The sequence below is a fragment of the Geotrypetes seraphini genome, chromosome 6 (genome assembly GCF_902459505.1).
Source record: "Geotrypetes seraphini chromosome 6, aGeoSer1.1, whole genome shotgun sequence".
Taxonomy (NCBI): Eukaryota; Metazoa; Chordata; class Amphibia; order Gymnophiona; family Dermophiidae; genus Geotrypetes; species Geotrypetes seraphini.
In genome coordinates, this window is record NC_047089.1 from 233897637 (window position 1) to 233921154 (window position 23518).

Consider the following 23518-nt stretch of genomic DNA (forward strand, 5'->3'; position numbering starts at 1 on the left):
AAAAACATTCTTATTTAAAGAAGCGTTCAATTGCTGAAATGTGATTTTAAGTCTGTTATAGTAGTGACTGAGTAGATTGCAGAACCCAGAAATTATGTTACTATTTTAGTGAAGGGGAGATTGTATTTAAATGGATAAAAATGTCTTATATCTTTGAAATAAGTATATTTATTTCTACTCTGCTTAGAAACAAATTGATAGAGCGGAATAAAAAAATGTAATAAAGAAATTCAAACATCAAGGGGACTTCCCCCCTCCCCCCATAGCATCAACCTGCAACCAGTGCACATATGAAGAGAAGATGCTATATAGCAAGCCACGTGCACATATGAAGAGAAGATGCTATATAGCAAGCCACGAAAACAACTTTATTTGAAAGACACACACCCCTTTATCCATCCTAATAGAGGTTAAAAAAAAATTACTAAACTCCCAATATTTTTATTCCTTAAATTTTTCAGCAAAAAAGGTATTTTTGAGAAGAGGAGATATTCTGAGAGGAATCAAACTGATAACTTCCACACATACACTCCTAAGAGAATAGTTTCTACATGTTTATATCCCCCCTAAAAATCTTGGTAACCTGTACTACTTGACTGAAGGAGGTAATTATAGTAAATTGACATGCCTTCTGCCGTCGGGTAATGTTAAAAAATAAACAAACCCCCCCCCCCCCCAATTTTGTTACTGTTGATTCTTGCCCTCAGATTGGTTATTGGTTTTAATTATATCAATATCCTTATAATGAAAATGTACCATTAGTGTGTCTCTTTTTGTACCTAATCTTTTCTTGTTCTAATCTTCTCCTGAGGAGTGCAGAGATATATGAATGGCTGGGCTCCACTGACATTACTGCTGCTCTCCTGCTGTTGTTCTGTCTGTGAATACCAAGTGATGGAATATCGAATTTGGTTGTTCCCCAGCTTAACTCCCTATAGCAGTGTCTCTCAAACTGTGTCCCATAGCACAGTGGTCTTGCCCTGAAGAGATTCCGGATGTGCCATGAGAAATTCTAGAATTTTACTTTATTTTTTACTGATTTTATTTATTTATTCTGAAAAACATACAGACAGTGCAATCACATACAATAAACTAATCTCATAAAAGCACTTATATATAACAAATATATATTAGAATAAACCCTCTATCTTATAATCCCTCCCTCCCTTTACTGGAAGTGTATTTAGCTTGTAATATCAGATCTTGTAAAATATATTAATTTATGACAACTTCAGTTACCTTGAACATGTGTTACAAAATCATCTAATGGACCCCAGATTTCTTAAATTTCCGGGTAACACCCTTATGTTCTGCTAGAATTTTTTTCAAATCTATAGTACGTACATAGCGTTTCCCACCAAAATGGAAAATTTAACCTATCACATTGCTTCCAGTTTCTAGTTATCATTTGTAGAGCCACACCCGTCATTATCAAAAGGAGTTTGTCCTTATGCTTTTTTTTTTTTTTAAAGGGTTCTTATTCATTACAGAAGTTCCAAACATAATTATTTCGTATTTTAATGGAATGAGAACTTCAAGAATAAGGTTTATCGTGCTCCATATGGATTTCCCAAAATTAATATTAAAGAGCATTGAAATAAAAGGTGATCTAGAGTTCCTGCCTCTAGATTACAGTGCCAGCATTTATTTGATTTTGCATTATTTACTTTGTGTAATCTCACCGGTGTCCAATAAACTCTATACAATAAAAAATATAAAGTTTGTTTCATCGATGCAGTTGATTTTTAAAAATTACCTTCATAAGTAGAATAGATGACACATACATCATGTAATTTAACTTCTTTAATCACAGCTCTAAAATTTGTTAAAAATATTATAAATATTAATTGTGAATAGCTCAGACCCTTTAACCCGTGAATTAGTGTTGACACCAAACCGAGGTTAATCAGGGGACCATCATCGCTTTCACTGTCCCCTTCACCATCTGAAAATAGTTTCAAAATCAAAAAAACTAAATGAAGTAAAGAATAAAAAATGTATAACTTATCTGAACAGGATGGTTTGATAGCTGTTACTCAACCTCAGCGGTATTAAAGTGACTAGTGCCTGTGCGTTTTCAAACAAACATATTCTTTATTGCACCATTGCCATTATCCCTGTCCCCCCGACTCGAGTTTCAAGGGATAACGGCAATGGTGCAATAAAGAATATGTTTGTTTGAAAACGCACAGGCACTAGTCACTTTAACACCGCTGAGGTTGAGTAACAGCTATCAAACCATCCTGTTCAGATAAGTTATACATTTTTTATTCTTTACTTCATTTAGTTTTTTTGATTTTGAAACTATTTTCGGATGGTGAAGGGGACAGTGAAAGCGATGATGGTCCCCTGATTAACCTCGGTTTGGTGTCGACACTAATTCACGGGTTAAAGGGTCTGAGCTATTCACAATTAATATTTATAATATTTTTAACAAATTTTAGAGCTGTGATTAAAGAAGTTAAATTACTGGTATTCACTTATCACAGAGGACTATTAGATATCTCTCCAATTGAGTAGTTGTGACATACATCATGTACGCAAGAGTCTGCCAGTGTTATGAGTGTGTGTGTGCATAAGGATACAACCGCACACAGAATGACAAGCATCGTTCTTTGATATGATTGGTCCTTGAAAACTAACAGCAAGTAATTTTATTTTTATTTTTTTATACAGTAGTTATCCTAATTTGAGCGACAAAGTAATCGAGGCTTTGTTACTGTTTTGGATATTATCTTTGCAAATTTAGATTTTCAGCTCTGACCAAAATTAAATCGAAAAAAAACCCGGGAAGACTGCAGATAGTGGATGATTAAATGCTTCTTTGCTTGTCGACAATCGAGCTGCATTTTGAGTTAATTTGCACCCAAAAACAAGCACATCATCTCATTGATTAGCAATTCTATTCTATCTACTTTAGTTTCACTATTACAATTACCCCAATTACCCATACATAGGGCTCCTTTTACTAAGCTGTGATAGCGTTTTTAGCGCAAGCAGAATTTTAGCGTGCGTTAAACCCGCACTACGCAGCTAGAACTAACGCCAGCTCAATGCTGGCATTAGCGTCTAGTGCGCAGGGCAATTCCCATAGTTTAAAGAACTTTAAATAACTCTCAAATTTGATTTTTTTGTTGGTTTTGCAATTTTATAGTTTCAGTTATAATGTGCTATGAAAACTATTTGCTCCATTTAGTGTGGCAGAACGAAAAAGGTTTGAGAGACACTGCCCTTCAGTGTAGTTTTCAGGATAGCTGTAATATGCACATGAAACATTTGCATACAGTCTGGGGCTTTTTCTGTAGCAGGGCTACTATTCTGGAATACAGCAGTTCTTGATATCAGATCAGGTGTCTTCACCCTTGCCAGATTTAGTCTAGGCCTTATCTCTGGAATCGCTCTGAGTCTGTTGCTTAGCAAAATCTATATCATTGGTTGTCTTTGGATCACTCCTGTGCTTTTAGCATACTCAACCATCATGTCCTGTTATCTGCCTTGGTGAGCTTGGGATGGGAGACCATGTTTCCTTCCTAAATAGTTGATCTTTCCACATAATGTTGACTCATCTGGGTGCCTCAGATAGATTGTGAGCCCACCGATACTTGAAGTACCTGTATGTAAACTGCTTTGTGTGGTTGTAAAACTACAAAAAGGTGGTATACAAGTCTCAATCCCTTTCCTTTTTTTATTCAGTTTGCTTTTCTAACCACCGGGGTGCCCCAGGAATCAATTTTCATCCTTTGCTTTTTTAACATCTCTTGCTAGTCTGGTCCAAAATCTGGATATGAGTAGATTCTATTATGCATAAATCCCCATTATCTTTGGTCCTATGATCAAATAGCTTATTGCTTCTTCACTTGCATACAATTGTCTTAAATATAACCCTTCAAAATGCTGGCTGCATGGATCAAAGGAATACCCTCCTATCCTTTGGTCTTACCTCCTGGGCTCTCCTGTTACACTGTTGGGTTCGTTCAAACACCTGGGTATCATTATAGACTTTCAATTGACATTTGAAGCACAGGGGGCGTCTGCCACAGTTACGACCCCTTTTCACACCTTGTGACAGATATGTTCCCTGAAATACTGCCATACATCTTGGCTCAGCTTTCTCTGGTTCATTCATTGGTCACTTGACATCTGTTTGAGGGATCAAGGACCTGAAGTCTAAATCATCCAGAATGTAGCCCGTTATAATTTTATCTAAATCTTTCAAGTTTGGTCATGGCACACCCTTGTTGCTGGATAATCATTGGCTTCTTAGGGAGGTAGGGTTGGGAGGAGAGGGGAATTTTGCTTCCAAGACTCTCCTAGCTCACAGGGCCTTTTACTGCAGAGTAGAGGTCTGCACGGGAATAGGGATCGCGGGAATCCCGCAGGTCCCGCGGGAATCCCCCCTAACCCATGGGACTCCCCCCTAGCCCACGGGACTCCCCCCTAACCCACGGGACTCCCACAGGGATGGAAGGCTTTGGAAGCAGGGTTCGTCCGTATAATATAATGGACACGTCAGCCTTAGTAAAAGAGGGGGGTTATAAGTTAATTACCTGAACAGAAAACAAAAAAAGGTCCACAAGGAAAACAGCAGCGCAAACACAAAAGAAACTGTGGAATTGATGATCCTGTCAGAAGTAATTGCTGCTTTTTATGGGGACGGGCGGGGATGGAGGCAATTCCTTGCGGGGATGGGTGGGGACGGAGAGGATCCTGGTGGGAACGGGTGGGGACGGAGAGGATCCTGGCGGGGATGGGTGGGATTTCTGTCCTCGTGCAACTCTCTACTTCAGAGTGTTGCTTTATTTGTCTACACTCCTTACCCCTAATATCTCTTCTTATTCTTTTTGTTCTCAAGATGAAATCCTTTCTATTTATGCTCTTTGGTCTGTGTTAGGGTTGAGCTAATCCAGGCAGAATTCTGCAAGTTTATTTGTCAAGATTTCAACAATATTTTTGCTAATTATTATCCAGAGTTTCAGTACAATCCAGTATTTTCATTAAATTACACCACTCAGTTTGTTACCCCACGCTCTCTCTTCACCCTCTCCGCCAACACACTCATCACTCTTGCTTTTAAGGGGTGACTGTGTGACTGGTAATAAACTGGTAAAGACTAGGGGCTCCTTTTACTAAGATGCACTAGTGTTTTTAGCGTGCGTTGAAGATTAACGCGCGCTAACCCCTGCGCTACGCGGAAAATACTAACGCCAGCTCTATGGAGGCGTTAGTGTGAGCTAAAAATGCTAGTGCAGCTTAGTAAAAGGAGCCCTAGGACTCAACATCAATTAAAAATTTTAATCACATGATGAATCGCAATTAAAATCACCCCTTGTACAGTGCAGTATAGAGATAGCAGATGTAAATACTTAGAATTTACATTTTCAATTACTAAAATATCATTTATCTTACCTTTTATATGGAGATTTTATTTCTAATTTTCTCATTTCTTGACTCAGGTGCTGCTTCACTGTGCTCACAGCACCCATCCAGCATCTCTCTTCTTCCTTCTTCTTCCTCCTCCTTCCCTCCCCAACACTTCTTGGCCTACCATCGCTCAATTTCTCTCTCCCTCCTCACCACTTCCAGGTCCACCATCTCTCCCTTTATCTCTCCTTCCCCACCATCCCCAGGTCCACCTTCTCTCCCATTCTCTCTCCCTTCTTCCCCATCCCTCCTCCTGTCTCACGTTTCTGTTTAAAGGGAGTTGAGCAGAGATTCTGGGGTCCCTGCAGGTGGGAAGTCCTTTCCTTCTTCTCCCCCCCACCCCTGCATCACCTTTTTAAATTTTAAGGGCATCCTTGGCGCAGCAGTGGTTCTCAAGCACTGCCTGAGCCTTTTCAGCATTTTTCCTTGATCACGCCCCACTGAACCGGAAACGGAAAGCTGAGTCATGGAGGAGGCCCAGGCAGCACTTGAGATCCACTGCCATGCTGGGGATGTCCTTAAATTTTTAAAGGTAAGGTGGGGGGGGCTTTTGGACTGGTGTGGGGAGAAGAAGGGAAGGACTTCCTGTCCATAGGGGCCCCCAGGAGCTGCCCTGCTCAACCTGCCCCCCTCCCCCAAGACCCACATTAGTTTTTTTAAGCAAGAGTTAAACAATTAACATGTTTATCCTGTTAATATGTTAATTGTTCAACCCTAGTAAATGCACAAAGCAACCTATTCTCTCCAGCCAGCATTCTCCCAACTAATCTGCTATCTTCAAACCAGTCAGACAGACAGCCCTGCCTCCTCTTCCTCAATCAGAAACAGCCTTTCTGCTCTCTTCATATAACAATTTAATTTGCCTTCATTTAAAGTCAGCCAGCCAGCCAGCCATGCTGACTGTTTAAGTTGACAATTTTGCCTGTCTTAAGACAGATAATCTGACTTTCTCCAGGCCTTTAGAAGCAGGTTAGGGACCCTAGAAAGTGTCTTGAAAAAGCTTTTAAATTTGGTTGTGAATGGGTTATATTGACCGGGGGGGGGGGGGGGTGTGTGGAACAGGTAAGTAAGTGACTTTTCTTGAATTGGTATGTATATGGTTATGGGGGGGATAATAATGTGAGGCATTTTGAGTGTTACTGTATGTAGGAAATGAGGGTGATTTTCAGGGGCAGTCTGACTTTTCTAAGGAAGATGGAGTGGTTAATTGATTTAGGAATGAATAGCAATTAGGGAATCTTAAGATATATAAGTGAATAGTGGATCACTTTTTATTCTGATGGTTTTTTTTAATGTATAATTGACGTCATTTTAGTTTGTATAACCAGTAAACAAAATGAAACGAAATATGTTCATCATGGCTATTCAGAAAACCATGCCAAGTTAGGTGTTCCTTCAGAATTAGGAGGATAAGGGGTTGGCTCATATAGCAAGGGATTTGCTGGTGGCAGCTTGGCATTACTGTACAGAATGTGTATCATGTGACTGTCGTCGTCATGAGATTGTTGTCTTTCATTATTAGAAATTGTCTGACTCCAATCCAGAAACTAAAGCCAGCCCTTCAGAGGTCATACCAGGTAACATTTTTTAAAATCTCTTCTACCGTTGCTGAGCTGGCTTGTTAGAGTGGAATTGAGAATAGGTTAACAATCCACCCGAATAACCTCTAGTCAAAGCTCTGAGGTGTGGACCAAGTTAAAATTCTGCCATATATGTCGGAGAGGTAAGAGGTGTGTGAGAAACACAACTTAAATCATGAAGCCTTGGAATATTCTTTTACTTTATTTAGTGTTGTAGGCCAGTGTTTCCCAAGTCAGTCCTGGAGTCGCCCCTTGCCAGTCAGGTTTTCAGGATATCCATAATATGCATGAGATTTGTTTGCCTGCACTGCCTCCACTGTATGCAGATCTTTTCATGCATATTCATTGTGGATATCCTGAAAACCCGACTGGCAAGGAGTTACTCCAGGATTGACTTGGGAAACACTGTTGTAGGCCAATGTTTTCCAAGCCTGTCCTAGAATAGTGGTTCTCAAACTTGTCCTTGGGGGGGGAGGGGTCACCAGGAGTTGGGTTTTTAGGATTTCCCTTATGAATATGCATGAGACTGGTTTGCTTATCTTATATCATGCATATTCATTAAGGATGTCCTATAAATCCGACTGGCGCCAATAGTCACCTTGAACACGTTTGAGAACCATGGTCCTAAAGTCTCCCTATCCAATTAGATTCACAAGTTATTCTTGATGAATATGTATGAGATTTGCATGCACTTCTGCACTGTATATAGACCTCTCTCGTGTATTTAATTGTGGCTATCCTGAAAACCTGTCTTGCCAAGGTGGGATGGAGTTGCTGCATAACTAACATGGGATGCACTGTTGTAGGCAGTACATTGATTTGGGATTGCTGATAAAGATTATAAACATAAGAACAGAGGTTTTTCATTTTGCCCCTCATTTTCCTACACAGCTAGAATTTCCTTTAAAGTCATCCTAAAAGATCTGAAAGACTTTTCCCTAATCTACCTATAGAAGAATTGAAGGCAACATTAGCATCCGGTTCAGCTTGACTGTGAAAGCCCTATGCCACCCTGTTGCTTCATGTAGATTATAGAAACAACAGTAGCTACATTCCTCAGTCTATCTACTTACCCGCTTTGACTATTCCTGTCATCTTTTTTGTGTCTAAATATTTACACCCCTTTTACAAAACCTTAGCGCAGTTTTTAGTGCTGGCCATGACAGTAACAACTCCAACACTCATAGAATTCCTATGCGCGTCAGAGGTGTTACTGCCGTGTCTGGTGCTAAAAACTGCACTATGGTTTTGTAAAAAGGGGATGGGGGGAGAGGCGTTTTATAGCTCTGTACAATAAACATGAAGAGCTCTATTTTATACTGGCATGTCTTATTTGACAATCTTCTCTCCAAGGATCCCGTTGTTCATGCTTCATATGTAAGGTTGTGTACATATAGCTTATGAAACTTATGATTTGATGTTTTCTATCCCAAATTAGTTATATAGCAATCTAAGGGCCCCTTTTACAAAGCTACGGTAGCAGTGCTGCCATGGTAAATGCGCCAAAGCCCAAAGGAATAGAATAGGTTTCGGTGCATTTACCACTGCAGTGTCGCTCTCGTGGCTTTGTAAAAGGCATCATAAATGAGCAGCTGACACACCCTCTAAATCAGAGATCTCAAAGTTCCTCCTTGAGGGCTGCAATCCAGTCAGGTTTTCAGGATTTCCCCAATGAATATGCATTGAAAGCAGTGCATGCACATAGATCTCATGCATATTCATTGGGGAAATCCTGAAAACCTGACTGGATTGCTGTCCTCAAGGAGGGACTTTGAGACCCCTTCAAATGGTACAAACTTAAACATGATATCTTTCTGTATATTTTAATGCATAATTACAGTTTATTTACAGTGTTCTTCCAATTCAAAATAAGGAAATAAGTGCAAAAGTTGGATAGCCTTCCAGTTTGTTCATTAGTACTATTTTTTTTTTTTAAGGAGTTAAAGCCCAAAATTTGTGTTACTTGCTAGGCCTCGGGTGAAAATAATTCCACAGTTGAACAAATATTCTGACACTTTTGATTGTTCTGCTACTTTCAACAACCGTGTGCTTCTCTAAGCAGCTGTCTTGAGTGTTTGAAAAAGAAGATAATTCATTTCCTTTTACAAAGCAGGAGACAGCTTAATTTTTTTTTTTCCAAAATGCTTCCAGCTAGCAAGTTCAGCTTTCACAAGCATTAAGAAATGGAACTATTGAAATCAAGGCAATATGTGGGAAAACCAAGAAAAATATCTGACAGCACTGTCCAGATACTGATCAGATCCACATAAAGCATGCAGATTGCTTAAATAACCCGCTGAAACATTTGAGTTGACTCTGGAATAGATGGCCTAGTTTTAAAACAATTATCTGAATGGGAGAGTTATCAGAAGAAAACTCTTTTACAACTTTAGCACAAAAGTCATTGTCTGAATTGTTGTTGTTAGGTGCCATCGACTCGTGCTCAAGTCCTAGCATCGGTGTTGTGCTAGTCCGGAAAGGTCCTCTAGCGTCATCCCCATGGTTGTTTTCAATGTGTCCAGCCATCTGATTGCAGATTGCCCTCTTCGCCTCGTTCCTTCCATCTTCCCAAACATGATGTCCTCCTCCAGTGATCTCTTTTCTGATGGTGCGACCAAAATAAGACAATTGTAACATAGCGGGTTTGATCTCTTCCAGAATCGATTTGTTGGTTCTTCTGGCAGTCCACGGCACGCCTAAAATCCTTCTCCAGCACCAAAGCTCAAATGAGTTAGTCTTTGTCTTGTTTTCGTAGTGTCCAGCTTTCGTATCTGTAACTGACCACTGAGAAAATAAATGTGTGGACAGGTCTGATCTTTGTTTGGAGTGTTACCTCCTTGCCTTTGAATACTTTGTCGAGCGTCTTCATTGAAGAGCAACCAAGTGCTATTCTGAGGAGTATTTCCTCCCTGTTAATTGCTTCTTTGTTTACAAAAGAGCCCAGGAGATTGAAATCCTTTACCAGCAGGGCCTCCCAAGGTGGGCAGGTTTCAGCAGAAATTTCAGACTAATGATGTACCACCCATCTGCGCAGCAGCAGATGGGTAGTGTTGGAGGCGGAGGATTGCGCGTGATGCGACATCATTGAATTTATACTATACAGAAGAAAGGCCCAGAAATCTATTCTGCCAAGAAACTTGATGATAATAAGACATAAAGAATCGACGTATGGTGCTGTAAGATGGTCCCCTAGGTCAGAAGGCACTCTCTTTACTACTAGGGAAGAGTTGACAGTATCCCAGAGTATGCCCAGTGTTTATGAAGCTGATGGATCAAAGCAGCCAGGACATCTTGATGCTGGACAGAAAAGGGAGATCAGAAGCTGTAAAGATATTCTCAACATAACATGGAACGTACGAAGCATGAATCAAGGAAAACTGGAAATGCTTAAAGATCAAATGGAAAACAATTGATTTGATAGGGATCAGTGAGCTCAAATAGACAGGGCCATTTTCAATCAAGCGAGCATTGGATCTGCTACTCTGGTCATGACACACACAGGAAAAATGGTGTGGCATTCATCCTCAATAATAAGCTTTCAAAGATGGTACTAAAGTACTATGTTATCAGTGATAGTCATGTCAGTCCGTTTGTAGAGAAAGCCGATCAATGTCGCCTTGATACAAGTATATGCTCCAATGACGCACGCAGAAGATGAGGATGTAGAATTGTTCTATGAACAACTTCAAAATGTAATAGATCAAACGCCGAAACAAGATGATATGATCATTATGGGGGACTTCAATGCAAAAGTAAGAAGTACATCTGAAGATGCAGTGGTTGGAAAGCACGGAATCTAATCTAATCTAAACCTTAGGTTTGTATAGCGCATCATCTCTACATTCGTAAAGCTCGACACGAGGAGAAAGAAATGAAGCTGGTGGTAACTTAGTACAGTTTTACAAAACAAACCAACTGGCAATTATGAATACGCATTTCCAACACCACAAACGTCTCCAAATGGCATGCATTGAAATCAAATTGACTACATCTGCATAGGACAGAGATGGAAATCTGCAGTTTTATTTATTTCGTCATTTATTTAGCCCGTCCTCCCAAAGGATCCCAGAACAGGTTACAAGAGTACATTCATAGTATGGGTAGGACATGCTTTAGTGAGAAATACAGAGTTTACAGCATTTACAGTATAGACAAAGGGGTTTAGATTTTTAAAATATAGACTTAGGGCTCCTTTTACTAAGGTGCACTAGGGCTTTAACGCGCAGAATAGCTACATTGTCACGCGCGCTAGACCTTAACGCCAGCATTGAGCTGGCGTTATAACGTTCTAGAAGCGTAGCGTGCGGTAATTTCCTGCGTGCGCTAAAAATGCTAGCACACCTTAGTAAAAGGAGCTCTTAGTGGACATGGAGATAAGAGTTTTTCTTAGCAGATGGGTGCATCGTTGATTGTTTGAGAATGTGGTACTAATTATGGTTATATTTGCGGTGGCAAGTGAGTTTTATTGAGATTCCGATTGGTGTATTTGGTGGTGTTTTTGCGGTCCGTCCATCAGGGATGTGGATGCGGGTCGTTAAGGAGCTGGGTTTGTAAAAATGAAGGTTTTCACGGCTTTCCTGAAGTTCCAAAGACTGTCTAGAGATCTAATGGATGGGGGGATGGTATGCCATAATTTAGGAAAGTAATGAGAATAAGAGCGTCTTCTGGCTGTTTCAGACTTGAGTGAACGGCCAGGTGGCAGGATCAGCCATTTTTCTGTTTGGGATCTCAGTGATCGGTTGGGGACATAAATTTGTAGTTTTGATGCTATGTAGTTTGGTGTCATCTTTTGGAAAGTCTTGAAGGCTAACACCAAGGCTTTAAAAGCGCATCGTTTTTGGATAGGCAGCCAGTGCATGGAAATTAGTGCAGGGGTGACATGGTCGCCGAAGCCTAGGTTTTTTAGGAGTTGGATTGCAGCGTTTTTCACCCCTTGAAGACGAGAGAGTGTTCTTGCTGGTAAGCCCACTAGTAGAGCGTTACAGTAATCTAGGCGGGATAATACAAACGTATATAGTAGCTGGGCAAAATCGCTTTCTGAAAAATAGGGGCGGATGCACTTTAGTTGGCGGAGGTAATAGAAGGATGAAAGACATTAATTTTGATACATGGTCTGAGAGCGACAAGTTTGAATCAAGAATCACTCCTAGGCTGCAGATGTTGTCTTTGGCTGTGAGGGTGTCATTTGACTGCAGAGACGGCAAAGACTAAACCAGGAGCTGATTGTGGAAGCGACCACAAGCTTTTGACATGCTGAGGTACTTCGGCGCCATTTCTGAAGCTGTGCTGGAGACAGTACTTTGTAGTGCGATGTAGTGCTGTTGAACTGTTTTGGACCCCTGACGCAGCCCTGACCGGCGAAACGAAGATTCCCTTTTGGGCATTTAGTGCTAGCAGCGGTTGAAAGTATTTGTTGAGAATGACGCTGGATCTGGGAGTACAGCTAAGTGCTATGAACGTTACACTTTGTGTGCTTTAAAGTAGTCATCAGTGACTTTCAAAACTTCAGAATCTTCAAATAATTGCAGTACCGTGAGAGTTTATGGGACAGTGATGTGAAATGAAAGTTTGTGCTCTGTAAACGTCTACGCTATTGAACGTTTTTGCTCTGCATATTTTTGTGCATACTTTTGGAGTTTGTGCTGTAGTACGGCACAGCTGATAAGTGGAGTTTTTCAAAGATCCATGTAGCCTTAATTGAGGGCTTTTTTTCTCCACAGTAATTTTTCCATATCTTTGAAGTTCATGCTGCGGTACAGCTGATAAGTGGAGTTTGTTTGGGGTTTTTTAAGCCCCATGAAGCCTTAACTGAGGTCTTTTTTTCCTTCTGGTTTGTTTAGGGCTAGTGGCTTCTTTTTGTCAGTTGCCAGCATAATTTTTCTTTCTTTTTTTGAAGAATTATTTTTCCCTCAGAAAGACAGATATTTTCGACAATACAGTAAAACCTTGGACTGCAAGTAACTTGGTTTGCAAGTGTTTTGTAAGACAAGCAAAACATTTGATTAAATTTTAACTTGATATACAAGCAATGTCTTGCAATACAAGTACATACAGTATACACACATCACAACTGAGCTGATGGTTCTTCTCTCTCTGACGCGGCGGAAGTGTAGTGACTGTTCTAAACGAGCAAAGTCTTGCAAAACGAGTACATACAGTATTCACGCGTTACTGTTCTAAATGAGCGAGGTCTTACAATACAAGTACGTATAGTACAGTCAAACCTCGGTTTACGAGTGTTTTGCAAGACGAGCAAAACATTTGTAAAATTTGTGACTCATAAACAGAGCTTGACTCGCTATACGAGCATGTCTCAAAGTAAAACATCCTGTATCCCCCTCTTCATACCTTGCAATGCATGCTTTCTGATGCTCTTTCACTTCAGTTTTGCCTTTTAGGGTGTCCAACCTGCTGCCCCGTGCGGCCAACTCGAGGGCAATGCGTTTGTTCCATCTGCCGCCCCTGGATGATTGCCTTCTTGCCGGCTCCCTCCTCCTTGCTGTGTTCGCTCTGGGCCGTGGCGGCAGCTCCTGCATGCCTCCTGCGGCTGGCCCTGAGACATTCCCTCTGACGTTGCGATGTCAGAGGGAGGGCTTCCGGGTCAGCCGCGGGGAGCACGTGGGAACTGCTGGCCGCTGCTTTGAACGAGCACTGTGGCAAGAAGGAGAAAGCCGGCATGAAGTTAGGCACCGCAGCGCAGTGAGGGCTTCCGGGTCGGCCGTGAGGGGAACATGGGAACTGTTGCCCGCATCTTGGAACGAGCATTGCAGCATGAAGGTAGGCACCGCGGCACAGTGAGGGCTTCTGGGTCGGCCGTGGGGGGAACATGGGAACTGTTGCCCACAGCTTGAAATGAGCACTGCGGCATGAAGGTAGGCACCGCGGCACAGTGAGGAGGATAAAGCCGGCATGAATGTAAGCACTGAATGAAAAAGAAGTTAAAGATGCAAGGCCCCAGTGAGGTTGGTTGGCTGTGGAACGAGCCCCTGTGCCCCAGTTCTGTTATGTTTATGTCGGTGGCTGGCAGCAATAGCAACGAATTATCCGAGTCTCCATTATATCCTATGGGGAACTCTGCTTTGATAAATGAGCGTTTTGGTTTACGAGCATGCTCCTGGAACGGATCATGCTCGTAAACCAAGGTACCACTGTATTTTGTATTAAAGTTTTTGGGTTGTGGAACGAATTGTCTGAGTTTCAATTATTTCCTATGGAGAAATTCGCTTTGATATACGAATGCTTTGGATTGCAAGTATGCCTCAGGAATGAATTATGCTTGCAAACCAAGGTTTTACTGTATATGTATAATTTCTTTTCCAAAAACTATAAGGTTGGAAAGAATGAAAAAAGGATCTTAGAAATCTCTTTATTAAGGTCTTCTTTTACTAAGATTTGCTAGCGTTTTTAGCTCACGCAGGATTTTAGCACGCATTAAACCCACGCTACACGGCTAGAATTAATACCAGCTCAGTGCTGGCGTTAGCGTCTAGCACGCGCTATTCTGCATGTTAATGCCCTAACGCAGCTTAATAAAAGGAGCCCTAAGTGATACAACATTACATTACTTGTAAACATGTTTACTTTTTTTTTTGTTGGATATGAATAATCCTCCCACCCCCATGTTAATAATCCAAAAAAGTTAATGCTAAATGATATGACCCTTTATCCTATATCCCTGCCTTCCCTTGATCTATGCTTTCTCTATTAAAACAGGATCTTAATTATTAAGTGCCAGCTGAATTAATTAATTTTTGTTTTGTTAATGCTGCTTTGATTGAATCTGGATGGGAGTATGAATACTTCATTGAAAAGAGCAATATCTTTATTCTTTTTACTTAATAGACCAGATGCCTAAAAACGGTAAAACACAGCCAGAGAGCAAAGCCAATGAAACTGATAAGCTAAGGTAAGATTATATTCATCGTTTTAAATTATTTTTCCATGTTAACTCAATTAAGTAAATTTGCAATACAGTGGTACCTTGGATTACGAGCATAATCCGTTCCAGGTGCATGCTCATAATCCAAAATGCTCGTTTATCAAAGCGAGTTTCCCCATAGAAAATAATGGAAACTCGCTTTGATACGTTCCCCCCCCCTGATAACTGGCATTGCAACCCCCCGCTCCAACCGGCACCCCCCCTGCACGAACCGGCCCCCCCGCCCGAACAACTTAAACTTAACCCCCCCACCCCGTCTAGCGCAGGCACAGATCGTGTGCCTAGAAGATCTTCCGGCTTCTGCCTGCCTGCCTTGAGCAGGCATCTGCGCATGCTCAAGGACTTCCAATTCTCCCTCTTGCTGAGAATCTCGGCAAGAGGGAGAATTAGAAGTCCTTGAGCATGCGCCTATGCATGCTCAAGGCAGGCAGGCAGAAGCCGGAAGTTCTTCTAGGCACACGATCTGTGCCTGCGCTAGACAGGGTGAGGGGGGGTAAGATTAAGTTGTTCGGACGGGGGTGCCGGTTTGTGCGGGGGGGGGGAGTGCCGGTTGGAGCGAGGGGGCCTTTGCGAGCGGGGGGGGGGAGCGATGCCGGTTATCAGTGGGGGGTGCTCGCATATCGAGTCAACACTCGGTTTGCTAGTCAAAAGTTTGCTGAGTGTTTTGCTCATCTTGCAAAACACTCGCAAACCAGGTTACTCGCAAACTGAGGTTTGACTGTATATGTGTTCTCTTAATCCTGGAAGGGCCAGAAATCTTTGCAACCACTGAGTCCTGCTAACCGGAAGAGGATGTTCAACCCTGAAACTGCTTATTGTTGTATTCCATGTTTAAAATAGTGGTGTGTTATTGCACACAATGTGAATTCGTGTTGGGTATTTTTAAATATTTGAAATCTTGGCTATTCCATTATAATAGAGATGTACTTATGTTAACAATGTTGCTTTTGTAAGTGCTTATTAATAGTTTTTGTATTGGGGTCAAATTGATCCCAATGGGCCTAAGTGACAGTTGCCGCTCAGCTTGGAAGTACAGTCAAACCTCGGTTTGCGAGTAACCCAGTTTGTGAGTGTTTTGCAAGACGAGCAAAACATTCTCGCATAATGTGTCTCGCAAACCGAGTGTTGACTCGATTTGTGAGCACCCCCCGATAACCGGCATCGCTCCCCCCCGCTCGCGAAGGGCCCCCTCCCGCTCGAATCGGCACCCCTCCACGAGAACAGGAACCCCTCCGCCCTACCAACTTTAACTCACCCCCCCTTTGGCACCGGCACGCAGCCCCCAAGTGTCGGTGCCGCTTGAAGATCTTCTTCCCAGTCTCTGCCGGCTTTGAGCATGCATCTGCGCATGCTCAAGCCTTTCTAATTCTCCCTCTCGCCGAGAATCTCGGTGAGAGGGAGAATTAGAAGGGCTTGAGCATGCGCAGATGCATGCTCAAAGCCGGCAGAGACTGGGAAAAAAAAAGATCTTCAAGCGGCACCGGCACTTGTGGGCTGCGTGCCGGTGCCAAAGGGGGGGTGAGTAAAAGTTGGTCGGGCGGGGGGGGGTGCCGATTCAAGCGGGAGGGGGGGGCCTTTGCGAGTGGGGGAGAGCGGTTCTCATGCCGGTGCCAGACAGGGGGGTGAGTTAAAGTTAATCGGGTGGGGGGTGCCTGTTCTCACGGGGGGTGCCGGATCACGCGGAGGGGGGGGGGGGGAGCAGCGCCCTGGCCTCGGGAGGGGGGTGGGGGGGTGGGAACGTATCAAAACGAGTTTCCATTATTTCCTATGGGGAAACTCGCTTTGATAAACGAGCATTTTGGATTACGAGCATGCTCCTGGAACGGATTATGCTCGTAATCCAAGGTACCACTGTATTTAACTTTTTGCAGTATTTATCTTGTAACTAGAGAATGACACGGGGACAGAATTTGCCCCGTCCCTGTGGGAACTCATTTTCCCATCCCGTCCCCATGAATTCTTTTCCTGCCCCTGCCCCATTTCTGCAAGCTCTGTCCTCATCTGAACAAGCCTCAAACACTTTAAAATCATAAGTGTTCAAGGCTTATGTGGCTAAGGCAAAGCCTACAGGATTGGGACAGTGACAAAACTCACGAGGACGGGGAAATTGAGTTCCCATGCCATTCTCTACTTGTAACAATAACACATGAAAAGTTGTAAAATTAAAAGATAACTTTGAGCCATTTTTGCACTGCAGACTCAAAATTGAATGTTGGGGTCACTTTGACCTCATTGGGCCTTTCAGGGTTAATTGCGACCACTGTGTATAGAGCAGGATCATTTTGAGGAGGGAGGCCTGGCCTAGTACGCTGTTCTTCGGTGCAAGCCCTGGTGGCCAGGGGCAGCCCCATCATTTGTTGTTGGGGGGTTTGTGTTTTTTTCCCCCCGCTTCCCCTGCTCACTGCCCAAGCTTGCGGAAGAAGGGAGGAAGTAGAAATGGGGGAGATGCGCACACTTGAAGGATAAGGCATTTCTCAGTAGAAGAAAAGGCATTTGAACATGCTCACCTCCTTGAGGATACCCCTAGTAAAAAGTTTGGAAAGTGATCTGGTCTGGTGGGTACCGTTGATGCACACTGTTCAGCATCGTCATGGCCCAAATGGGAAGATATTTGCATCCAAAGTGAAGACCAGTTGGCCTTGTGGTTTAAAGCAGTGGGCTTTGAACCAGGGAAAGCAGGGTTCAATCATACTTTCCCTCACCCCTAAGCAAGCCACTTTTTTCTGTTTAGCAAGAGATACACAATTGGATTATATTTTCATTTATCAAGGTTTATTAACCACCTTTTAATAATGAGGCTCATCCAAGATTCATATAGCAGGTGTAGCTGATCATAGCTTTAAGATCTCTAGGCCACTCTTTCAGCAGTCCATTCTTACCTAGGCTTAGCTTTTGCTGGACTTTTGTTAGTCTCCGTTGCCACAGTGCTCTAGCTTCTGCTCTTCTTATTTGCTAATCTGTTAAGTTTCATTTGGGTTGTGTGGTTTTCTCTTTCTTTTCTCGCTATCATCTTCTTACTCACTTTGAACATCTTACCCTGCTGTCTTCTGTATTTTGAATACTTTTGCTCCTAAAGTACCTTGGTGCATTACTCACTTCCTTCCTTATTCCTTCTTTTACGCTCATTCCCTTGTGCAACATCTGGGACACCCCTCCCCACCACACTTGAACATTAATTATATTGCCGTATATCACTCTTTGAAGCCTATTCTTTCACTTGCATTTACCCTTCTTCATCTCTCTTTTTATTCATTCCTTATCCATTGGTGTTAGTTCCTGTCTCTCAGCCAGCCAGTCCTTAGTCTGTGGGGGTTTTGGGGGGAGATGATGCAGTTAGGGGTTGGTTTCATCATGGCTGATCTCTTCCCCACTGTTTAAGTGTGTTCTAATTTAAGTGAGGAATGAATCTTATGACAGAGACAAAAGCAAAAAGACTAGCACTAGTAGGAGTAGCCTAATGGTTAGTGCAGTGGCCTGCGAGCCAGGGGGAAGTGGGTTCAATTCAAGTCACTTAATCCTGAAGTACAAAATAAGTATCTGCAGTGGCTTAATGAGGGAGGTTGGTGCCTGGGATTGCCAGGCCTTGTGGCCCCCCCACTCTTTCCTGCCACTTGAGTGCTCCCTATCACCTGCATGCCTCTTGAAATGTTCTACGGCACAAGCAACAGCTTCCATCTGCTGCTCATGCCGGCCTTGGCTCCCTTCTGATGTCACATCCTGGTCCCACAACCGGAAGTGGCATCAAAATGGAGCCAAGGCCGGCACAAGCAGCAAGTGGAAGATGTTGTTCGCACCGGCGAACATTTAAAGAGGTACATGGAGAGGAGGAGAGGCATCAGTGCCCCCGCGAAGACCGCACCCAGGGAAGTACCCTCCCCCCTTTACTAAGCTACTGAGTACCTGTATATACTGTAATATATAAACTGCTTTGATTGAAGCCATAGAAAGGCAGTATATCAAATCCCATCCCCCTTAATACTCTATCTGCTGGCCTGAGCAGGCAGCTACTGTTTCATATTCTTTCTGTTTCCCCTTAACTTTACATGCTATGTGGATTTCCAAATATTTAACTCTCTAGCATGTAAGCATTCTGTTATTTTTTAATCATCTTGGGCAGCCTTCTGGAAAAGCAATTTTGAAAATTTAGTAAATTAAAATTTGAATACTGTACCTATCAGAGTTATTTAAGGACAGCTGATAGAAGTCCTAAGGTTTCCTCTGTGTAATTGTAGCCATTGCTTGAATAGGAGCAGTGTTTGAGCTTTTGGTGCCTCTGTTGTTGCCTTTCTAATAAACATGATTACAAAAAAAAAAAAAAAAAAAAAGGAGCAATGTTTTCAGAAACGTGATTAGCCCTTGTCTCTCGTAGGGAGCACACAGCTCTGAAGAGTGATGTGAAGAATATGGATATAAATAAGGCCAAACCCTGCAGTGATTCTTCACAGGTAAGAGCAATGGGAGAGAAACCCCATTTATTGAGGACCACATCCGGTGCCATGTTGAAGTTTGAGTAAGTGAGGTCCCACCCTATTGTAATTTTCCCTCATGGGGTATGGGACTTTGGTATGAATGGTCAAATAGGATTAAGAACATAAGAAACGCCTTCACCGGAACAGACCAAGGTCCATCAAGTCCGGCGATCCGCACATGCGGAGGCCCATTTAGATGCTCCTAAGGATTCTCGCCTTGTTTTTGCTGGGTGGCTACCACGTACTGGAACCAGGCTGGTTTCAGTACTGACGTGCCTGGTCCAAGTTTCATGAGAGGATACTGCAGGACATACCTTTCAGGTCTTTTCCATTATATCCTTTTATTGGTGGCTGCCTGTGTGGCTAGGCTTTCTCCGGCAATAGCCAAAGGTCTGCTGGAACCTTTAGGAGTTTCCTGGCTAGGATATTTGGCATGAAGAGCTAGTTGACTGTTTCCTCAAGGAATGTGGCTATTCTTATGCCTTCTTGGAGCAATCCAAGGGAGGAATTATTCTGGTTCTCTGGTGGAGGAGGGAGTGGCACAGTAGTTAGAGCAACAGCCTCAGCACCCTGAGGTTGTGAGTTCAAATCCCATACTGCTTCTTGTGAACCTGGGCAAGTCACTCAATCCTCCATTTCCCCAAGTACAGTAGATATATTGTGATCCCACCGGGACACAGAGGGAAAATGCTTGAGTACCTGATTGCAACTGCTTATATAACTTTGATAGGCAGTTAGGGCGCTGGTCTTTGACCAAAGGGCCACTGCGTGAGCGGACTGCTGGGCATGATGGACCACTGGTCTGACCCAGCAGCGGCATTTCTTATGTTCTTATGTTAGTATTAAAATACCTAAAATAAAGAGTTTCCTTGTGCAACTGGTGCTATTGAGACAGACTCATTCTTTTTTTGATGCCTCACATTATAATTGGTCGGTGCATTTTACTGTTTGTAGTGTTCAAGACCTGAATTTTGTTGTCTTTGATTTTAAGGGTTCCTGGGTTCCTTGCTTCCTTGTATTGGACTATCTGTGGCTGATAACTGGGTGGTCTTTGCAGCCTATGTCCTTCTCATTCTATTGAGTGATCAGTATCTTCTATAGCGTGTAGGATCTTTGCTTAGCAGCATTTCTGCCCTGTTCTCTTCTCACCAGCGCAGATCCCTTGTTATTAGTTCATCATTGGTGGCTAGTATGTTTGTGTTTCAGGTTTGACTGTCAAGGCCTGTCATCGGTGCTGAGACGTTCTTGTGCTGCATTGCCTTCCAGGGCAAGGACCTAGTTGCCAGATTCAGCCTTCGGTGTCATAAGAACATGACAAGAGTTACCGTATTGGCAAGTCCAGCATCCTGTTTCCAACAATGGCCAACTCAGATCACTAGTACCTAGCAAGATCCCAAAGAGTAGCCCAGATTTTATGCTGCTTATCTTAAGAATCAGCTATGTCAATCTTTCCTCTGTCAAGTGGCCTTTAGGACAATATCTGGCCTTCTGTGCTGCACCATCGAGGGCATATCTGGCCTATACCAGGTGATCTTTGGGGTCTCTGTTTGTCCTGCATTATATTGCATTAGAGGCAGGGTCTGTCCAATACCTGTTCGGTCAGCTTGAGGTGGCCTTGGTGGTGATGTCTGGAAGAACTTTTCCCTTCAGGAGCATATTTGAGGAGGCACATTGTCTTTGGAGACAGTTTTGTAGCTCTGCACCTTATCATTCTCTGACAATGGCAGGTAGGCTCTGCTTTGCATTTAGTGGCAGGTTTGATCCATGCTACTTGATTTCAGGGGCTAGGTCTTGTCTTCTCCCTATGGCTTGCATTGGCGACAAACAAGTGAACATTGCATTGCCTTCAGCAGCCAGAGTCTTACCTGCTTTCTGTTGCTGGCATTGCAACAATCTGGCCGGCTTTCCTATCTCTACTTGCCTCCCACTGCATAAAGGGTGTTCTTTGCTTGGCCTTCAGGGACCAACATGTATCTTGTCTGATTTTTCCAACCATAACAAGGACTGGTTGGTGTTGACTATTATGCCATTGGAAAAAGAATCAGCTGATTTGTTTGGTTGGAAGGCTTGGCTGGCCATATGGTAGCAGGAGCTTACTATGTGGCTGCCTTAGTTCAGGCTTACCTGTGATTCATTTTCTACTAGTATTTAAGCCTGTTAATTAACGGGTGCTAGAATATATGTCTGTCTGTCTTTCTCTCTCCCTGCCCCTGTCTCTCCCTTTCTGTCGCTCCCTCCCGTTGTCTGTCTCTCTCTCTCTCTTTCTGTCTGTCTGTCTCCCTGACCCCCTTTTTCCGACTGTCTTTCTGTCTCTCTCCCTGCCCCTGTCTCTCTTCCTTTCTTTCTCTCTCTCTCCCTCCCTCCCGCTGTCTATCTTTTTTTCTCTCTCTCTCCCTCCCGTTGTCTATCTTTCTTTCTTTCTCTCTCTCTCCCTTTTGCTGTCTGTCTTTCTTTCTTTCTGTCTGTTTATTTCCCTGGCTCCTGCTTTCTGTCTTTCTTTCTTTCTTTCTGTGTCTCTCCCTGGCTCCAGCTGTCTGTCTTTCTTTCTGTCTGTCTCTCTTCCTGGCTCCAGCTGTCTGTCTTTCTTTCTGTCTGTCTCTCTTCCTGGCTCCAGCTGTCTATCTTTCTTTCTGTCTGTCTCTCTCCCTGGCTCCTGCTGTCTGTCTTTCTTTCTGTCTGTCTCTCTCCCTGGCTCCTGCTGTCTGTCTTTCTTTCTGTCTGTCTCTCTCCCTGGCTCCTGCTGTCTGTCTTTCTTTCTGTCTGTCTCTCTCCCTGCCCCTGTCTCTTTCTTCCTTTCTTTCTGTCTCTCTCCCTCCCGCTGTCTATCTTTCTTTCTGTCTCTCTCCCTCCCGCTGTCTGTCTTTCTTTCTTTCTGTCTCTCTCCTCCCCACTGTCTGTCTTTCTTTCTGTCTCTCTCACCCCCGCTGTCTGTCTTTCTGTCTCCCTCCTACTGTCTGTCTTTCTTTCTGTCTGTCTGTCTCTCTCCCTGAATCCCGCTGTCTGTCTTTCTTTCTTTCTTTCTGTCTGTCTCTCTCACGCTGTCTGTCTTTCTTTCTTACTTTCTCACTCCCTGCCCGTCTGTCTTTCTTGCTTTCTGTCTCTCTCTCTCTCTCTCCCTGGCCTCTGTCTGTCTTTCTTTCTGTCTCTCTCCGTGGCCCCCTGCCTACCTACCTTTATTTGTCTTTCTCCGTGGCCCTCTTCTGTTCCCCCCCCAAAGCAAACCAAGATTGCTCCCTGCCCCCCAGCACACCCCTCCCCCCAAAGCAAAGCAAGTTCGCTCCCTGGCCCCCTTTCTCTCTCCCCCCCCACTTCCCTGTGCAGCAGCAGCATTTCCCTCCCTCCCACTTCCCTGTGCAGCAGCATTCCCTCCCCCTCCATTTCCCTGTGCAGCAGGATTTCCCTCTCCCCACCCCACTTCCCTGTACAGCAGCAGCATTCCTTCCCCCTCCTGTGCAGCAGCAGCAGCAGTATTTCCCTCCCCTCCACTTCCCGACTGGAATATGGCTCTTGAGGACCGGAGTTCCCTACCCCTGCCTTATAGAGTGAATCATGAGGAACTATTTTTTTCTCTGTCTACATCCGCTGGTCGATGAACTCAAGGTTTGGACTGGTCTGGCAGGACTAAAAGAAAGAAACTTAGCAAAGATACAATTTTTCCTTTCATTTCTCCTCAGCCATTCAGATGTAGACTCTCTTTTGTGCGTTGGATCATTCTTGCTGCTTAGCCTAATTGTGCTTTAGCTTCAGCTCTAACTCAGATGATAGGAAATTCTCCTGAAGAATTTTCTGGTATGGTGCACAATTTGTAGTTCCTTCAATATTGACAGGTTTTCCAGTTCCTGACGCAATAAAGCATTCCCACACCATCACAATACCACCATCTTTGACTGTTGGAATGATGAGACGTAATGGGATCTATGTTGTCCAAAAGTGTTTCCATTTTTGACTCATTTGTCCATAGAATATTATCCCAGAAGACTTGGGGATCATCCAGGTATGTGTTACCAAATGTGAAATGAGTATGTTACTTTTGGATAGTGGCAATTTCTGCCTTGCTACTCGCCCATGAATTCCATTTTTGTCCAGTCTTTCTTTCCTGTGAAGTCCTG

The 23518-nt window shown here is 43.3% G+C and overlaps 1 protein-coding gene across 3 annotated transcripts in view; it reads left to right on the top strand.

Annotated features, from left to right (window-relative positions):
* TTC3 (tetratricopeptide repeat domain 3) overlaps positions 1-23518 on the top strand; it is a 280528-nt gene that overhangs the window by 82386 nt on the left and 174624 nt on the right. For all 3 annotated transcript variants that reach the window (XM_033948613.1, XM_033948616.1, XM_033948614.1), the window contains exons 16-18: positions 6944-6998; positions 14844-14907; positions 19310-19385. In XM_033948613.1, coding sequence (XP_033804504.1) covers positions 6944-6998; positions 14844-14907; positions 19310-19385 — 195 coding nt within the window. The remainder of the gene's footprint in view (positions 1-6943; positions 6999-14843; positions 14908-19309; positions 19386-23518) is intronic.